General features: G+C 42.7%; 1 protein-coding gene across 1 annotated transcript; it reads right to left on the bottom strand.

The window, feature by feature from the left end:
- Positions 1-2,261: 2,261 nt before the first annotated feature.
- camk2n2a (calcium/calmodulin-dependent protein kinase II inhibitor 2a) lies at positions 2,262-5,662 on the bottom strand. Its single transcript, XM_083782974.1, has 2 exons — positions 5,154-5,662; positions 2,262-4,558 (listed from the first exon to the last, which is right to left on the bottom strand). Exons 1-2 carry the CDS (start codon positions 5,320-5,322, stop codon positions 4,488-4,490), a joined length of 240 nt encoding a protein of 79 aa, XP_083639100.1. The 5' UTR covers positions 5,323-5,662; the 3' UTR covers positions 2,262-4,487.
- Positions 5,663-6,778: the final 1,116 nt, after the last annotated feature.

Genomic DNA, 6,778 nt, shown 5'->3' with positions numbered 1-6,778 from the left:
TGTTGTGATTGGGAGACTGTAGACAGGGGTGCTCCTCAGCTGCAGCCCTTTAGTAATCGGGTGGAGCCCTATTTAAGCTCTGCTCTGCACTTCAGTGTTTGTCAGATCCCCAAGTAACATGCTGTGTTTCTCTTGCGCCAGAACCTGTGCCTTGTCTTGGACTTTGCCTCTTCGCTACCAGCCTACGCCTACGTTAAGTTTGCCTATACCTTGTTTGGACTTTTTGCCTGCTTTTGCCTTTTTGTATTTTTGTTGTGCTCTGGACTTTGCCTCTTTGCTACCAGCCTATGCCTACGTTAAGTTTGCCTCTACCTTGTTTTGAGTTTTTGCCTGCTTTTGCATTTTTGTATTTTTGTTGTGCTCTGGGCTGGAAATAAATCTTTGTGTTTTTGAACTTTGAACTTGCCTCTGTGTTTGAGTCTGCAATTGGGTTCACCTAGCCCCTCTCGGAACCCTCCATAAAGCTTTTCTGAAATGTTGATGAGTTTTATGTAGGGTCCCTGCTCATAACTATATTTTCGTATGAGAATTCTGGAACGCGGACATAAATATTCTCTCTAAGATCGTATCTGCGGCGTTTGACGGCCTTTTTTTCTTTGAGTTATTCTGAATTCGTGAACTTTAAGTACCTATACATTCCGCTGCGAATATCTCCTGTGGCGCGGAAGCCGATAAGTATTTTAAATCTTTGTTTGACCGATTTGGTCTCTTTATTTCTTCTTGTTTGTTTACCGTTTATTGTACCGCCTCCCGGTGTGCGGTTGGCTTGTGCCGGCTACGTCCCTGCCTCTGATCTGCTCTGTCATAGCTATAGCGCCACTAGCTAGCCAGATAGGCGGTACAATGAGGTGTCAATAAACAAGGAAGGAAGAGAAGAATCAAAGCAACCAAATCGGTCAAACAAAGATTAAAAATACTTAACGGCTTCCGCGCCACAGGAGATATTCGCAGCGGTATGTATGGGTACTTATACTTCACATATTCAGAAACCCTCACACGAAAAAAAATCGTCAAAGAGCGCAGACAGGCCATAAACACGTTGTTTATGTTTTATGTATGTCTGCGTACCAGGTGGCATGGTACTGCTGGAACAGGACCCCATGCTCTGTGTCGTCAAAAAGTCAGAAACTTCAGTAGCATTGGGTCCTGCTTGGAGGGCTAGGGTTCACCTAGACTTTCATACCTAACCTAACAGTAAAATCAACAGTGGGTTTGACCACAAGTGGAAGCACTGTTGATAAGGAATGCATTAGTGTAATTCATGGCATCTTCCAGCTGGAGGTCTCAGATGTCATTTAAATAATGCCCCTGTAATGTGACCCAGAGTACAGCGTTCACAGCTGTCTATGATTGTTCGGGCTAATGAACAAACACGTTGCAGGTTATTTTTCGCCTGGGGGCAAATGAGATGGTATGCACAAGAGTGTGCATGGGGCACCTCTGTGTTAAATTGGCAATTTCTCCCAAAATGGTGCTATAAATATTTGCTTTGGAACATGCTGAAATAGCCTAATGTAAAGTACTATACTGTACATGATTTGAACATTTGACATTTTAGGGGGCCTAATATTTCTACGATTGCTATACAAATTGCTACAAAACATACAATATGTTTGGATACACACACACACACACACACACAGTTTGTTAGGGACCACAATGGGGGGGGGGGGGGGGGGAAGCCTTTGGCCTTTTTGTCTATAGATTTTGACTATAGATGTTTTAGTTTTTTCATGTATGCTTACTGCTGCTTTTAAACTGTCTAAGGTATTCGTCCAATCAAAGTGTTTATTTGTCCTATAGCTCTGAGAGTAGGCTGTACACATGTAACCGAATGGACCTACATTTTGTATATACTCTCAGATGTAACTCGACCAAATTCCCATTTGCGATTTCCCAGAAAGGAGGTGTCATACACTGTCGCCACTTTTCCTTTTTCTCCTTGGTACATGTAGTGTTTTGTATTTGTTGTCATTGTGTAATTTTTGTATGCTATATGAATTGAATACATATACTGTAGGACCACAATGGAAGTCCACAGGACTATTTTTGTGTGTTATCCTTATAGTACTACAGTATGTGCTGTTTTAGGATTTAACATTTACATCATTCTACGGCCTTGCCTCACTGGTATTTGACCAGACTGGATTTCCATAATGGGATTGTTTTATGTGACAAAAGCAACACCAAAGAGACACATTTCGTTTTTTACATGTTCTTTCACCATTTATTAGTTCACCAAATACAGTGAAAATGGCATCATAATATACAATGACTCATTCTTAGAATGTCATGACATTTTTGTTGCTTTTTTGCTTCATAAAATGATGTCTCGTTATTGAAAATATTAAGGTTTCATGCACAACAAACCATATACAGTTTCTTTAAAAGAATGGTACAAAATAAACAAAATAAAAAATAAAAACAAACATAACTGTAATGTCCAAAATCGGTCAAATAACGTGTCATTTGAGGATACTCGTAAACAGTGCAATATTTAATCTAAAATCGCCATTTTTCTAACAAATTCATCAACGAAGCTCAAGTCACAGTATACGATTTCTTAATAATAGTTTTAACATTGATGTGTGCAAAAACCCCAAAACACATTCAGTTAGTCTTAAAAAAAACGTCAAACTCTTGATATAGAATGAGACCAGTAGATTCTCCTCTTATGTGTAGCCTAGTCTCGACCTGTATGTCATCTCTGAAATATAAACATTGTTGATGAATTGTAAGACGATAGACTAGCATACGTATCATTTTAAATAACAAATATTTAGATATAAAAATACAAATATGAATTTTGTTTTAAAAAGAAGCGTGCCAGGGTAAAAGTGGTGGCACCTTAGTGTTGGCACCGGAGCGAAGGTTCATGCAAATAGATGGGAGGGAAAAGGTTGACTTTAAATTTATAGAGGACAAAACACGAATAATCGCAAAATTTTAAGAATAACCAAATAATAGCAAACCAAATTTTTTTGCCATCAATTTCATGACTCTTATTTCAAAACAATTGACTATAATTTCCACATCTATATGCTGGCCTCTTTCCATCATTTGAATATTGAAAAGGTGAAAAAAAGATATCTGCAGGTGTAGATTATCTCACTGGTTCTCAAAGTGAGTTCCGGGGACCCCCAGGTGGTCCTTGGTGGGATCCAGGGGGTCTCCGGCAAAATGAGGAACAGATGAAACACTTAAGCCCTGTTTTACCTCTGTTGTTTTTTTGGCTATTCGAAAATACCCGATTTGCAAGCCCACAATGGGTCCTATGTAGGACACATCGTGAGCTTGCAAATATGCTATTTTTGAAAAATGGTGAGAAATGTTGACAAAATGTTGACAAATCCTCTCTTATGGGACGGACGGACCCTGGAACAAAATCTTTTCGAATGGGAGTCAGCGGCCAACATGACATGGAAATGTTTGAGAACCACTGCAAGGTGCCAAACCTGCACCCACGACTGGAGTGGGTTGGTGGGTGGGTGGCTGGGGTGGCGGGACAATACAACCAATTAAAAGGTATAGCCTGTGATTTATTTGAACCACTTTAATAATGCTCTTTTTCCTATAACGGGGCGGGGCCAAAACAAAATGAGCCAATAACAAAGAAGATATTAACATTGCACCATCCTCGGATATATGTTCTACATACAATGGGTCTCTCCACTATTGAGAGTTTGGTTGGTCTGTTGTTGTTTTTTTAAAAGCTTTTTTTTCTTTGTTTCTTTTCCTTTAGCAGCAACGGGGTGGGGAATGCATTCTAAAGTTCTCGCAGTGCTGAAATGGACAGCTCCTCGTGAATGCCAGTGTCGCTGTTTGAATCGACAATGCAAAAAGCGTGTAGGTCAGGGAGGACTGCAGGGAGAAGGAGGGGGAAGGTCTCGGAGCTTTCAGAGAGAGCCTACTGGTAGCCTACTGTACAACTACTGAGATAGGGCTTGAAATGGTAGCTTCAGCCTTCCCAAGGCGCAAATGTTTTCTTATTGTTGTTGTTCTTCTTGTTATTGTCGGTTGTTTTACAGCGCTTTTGGAAGAGAGATGGTCGTGAAAGTATAGAATGAGTACAATTCAATCCATCAGCAAACCAGCAGATAGGGTTGAGGAACGGAGGCGTGTCCGCCATCTCAACATCTTGGTGCGCAGCAGGAGCCTAGTTTAAAAAATCGGGATTCGTTTGGAGAATTGCCAGCAACCCCATCATTGATAAACCTCCGTCTTTTTCCCCAGAGTCTCTCTCTCACCCTCTCTCTTTAATCTTCCTTTTTTGCCTTCCTCATTATCTTTTCTCCATCCTTTCCCCCCTCCATGTTTCCTTCACTATCCCCGTCCTTTTGTCTTCGCTTGATCGGTGCCATCGTGTGTGTTTTTCCTCCTCCGTTAAACACAATCCTCGAAAACATGCACATTTTACAGCCGACAAGTGCTTCCTTCCTCAAATCGGGTGATCAAAAATAAAAAGTCTTGCGAGGCGTCGGTCATGTTTAGACGCCGGGCGACGACTTGTCTGTCATGCCTTTCAGAACATCGTTTATTCTGTCGTCCTCGATGTCCACTGTGGAAAGGAGAAGGGGGGATGTTTACTGGCACCATTCAAGGAATATAGAGCATGTCAGACAGGCAAACGGTCCAAGTGCAAAGGCAAGGACGAAGTGGATGCAACGTTCTATCATTCTAGAAGAACGTACGCTACACTTCGTCCTTGACGCGATTTTTCACAGATGGATTTCATAACAATGATGCCAGTGCCACTGCGTAAAAATGCTGCCAAACCCCAAAGCGCGCCGTGTGTCTATCACACAAGAGGTTATTGTTTATATGATCGCATAATAAATGCATTCTTATAACCATAAGGGATGGTTTTATGGGCAAGTCGTGGGATAAACAAAGATACGCACTGAAACTAGACCTTTAATTTAATTTAATTTATTTAGTTTATAGATAAAAGCACCATTTTTGGCACAACTCCCGTTTTCACATGTTTACAATGTCATGCGCGTGTATAGGATCTATTGTCAATGCGTGCAGCTCAATTCATACGCCATGCACGGCGTCGCTTGCCGACCATGCAGAACAGATCTGGGTAACAAATACCATTCAGATTTTTTAAATTGTATTTTGTTTTATTATATTGTTTTAGTTTTAATTACCTCTCTTTGCTCTGCCGATCTGGCCGAGTTTCGGGGGTCTTTTCGCCTGCGACGCCGCGAAGAAGGCGCTTGTGTCCTGCAGTCCGCAGCTAAAGGACATCTGGCTGACCTCACTGTCCGCGCCGTAGCCGCTCATCTTCCCCTCGTTGTATGGCAGCACCTCGGACATGTTGTTGGCACAGTACAGCACTGTTCAACGCTCGGTACGTGGAAGAACAAGTAGTCTGGCTATATTTGTTATAGCCGTATAAATCCCTTTGTCGTGGTTGCACTTCTCGAGTTTTTTTGTTTTTTCTCCGATTGGAATCCGTTTGAAATAATCAATCAATCAATCAATCAATCAATCAATCAATAAATCAATCAATCAATCGACGTGTGTAGCCTATAGCCTACAGATGTCCGTTTGTAGACCGCGGTTTAGTGTTCGGTCGGTCGGTGGCGGTGCGTGTCTCTGGTTCCTTATAGAGTGGATGTTGTTGTTGGGAGAGATGTGTTCTGCTGTGCTGCTGGCTGATGTCTGCTGAGGGAAGTGGGAGATCCCGGGATCATAAAGGAAACCCAGGCGGAATGGTGGTGAAGTCATCCGCCCGGGCTTTAAAGCGTGCGCGCGGTGCGTGTCTGTGTGCGTGCGTGCGTTGTGCTTGTGTGGCAGGCGGGGGGGGGGGGGGGGGGCTCCGAGTGTTCGAGGAGTAAGTGTGACACCAACAGGCGAGAGATGGAACTACGGGTGGTGTAGCTGCTATGGCACTGCTTGCAATAATTGAACTCTGAGTATCTGTTTAACTCTCAGCACCAAAATGAACACTGAGGACTTTACTCTGTACTTCAAACCCTTTTCATTGCTGGCTAGATTCTATGCTAAAATAAGGAGGCGTGACACCCCCCCCCCCCCCCCCCCCCCCCCACACACACACACACACACACACACACACACACACACACACACACACACACACACACACACACACACACACACATGCACGCACGCACGCACGCACTGAGTCCAAAACATTTCAGATCTGCAATGTTGCGTTTGTGGTGCTGTGGCATTCCCCTTCATCTTTCAACAGGATTCTGTTTCATCCTCTTTGGTGCTTTGGATCATGGAGTGCAGGCATGCTTGAGTTGAAACACCTGTTGTTGTTCCTATCGAGGTTATTGTCAGTAGGCCTAGTTTTATTTATTTTTTGTTTTCAATTTCAAATTTATTTATTTTAAAGCAGGGATATTTAAAATAAAATATATAGTTTTTCATTAGTTTTACTCTAAGTAGCCTACTGCATGCACGTGACTTTCCAGTTTCCACCGAGGTGTGCAAGTGAATGAAAGGTCGTGACAGGGAAGAAAACAGGGGTGGGAATGGGATGGAAGCCACTTTAGGAACCCTGTGTTGGGGCGACGTGGCCAGCTTTTAGGGGGGGTTGCCTGTAACCATGGAATACAATTTCCTACGAGACGTCACATCAGCAAGTGAATCGTCATTATAACTTCAGCACCATGGACAGCGCACGTGCTCCTTGCACAAACACCGTTTTGGCGAGTAAAAGTGTTCTGCTGATTGCATAAAGGCTGCATTCATCGCATATTGTTGCATGTTATACTTTATATAGCCTACTTTAACAGGT

Source organism: Protomyctophum parallelum (genome assembly GCF_964188405.1).
Source record: "Protomyctophum parallelum genome assembly, chromosome: 14".
Classification (NCBI taxonomy): domain Eukaryota; kingdom Metazoa; phylum Chordata; class Actinopteri; order Myctophiformes; family Myctophidae; genus Protomyctophum; species Protomyctophum parallelum.
Note: the sequence above shows the minus strand (reverse complement) of the source record. Positions and strands in the feature narration are given on the sequence as shown.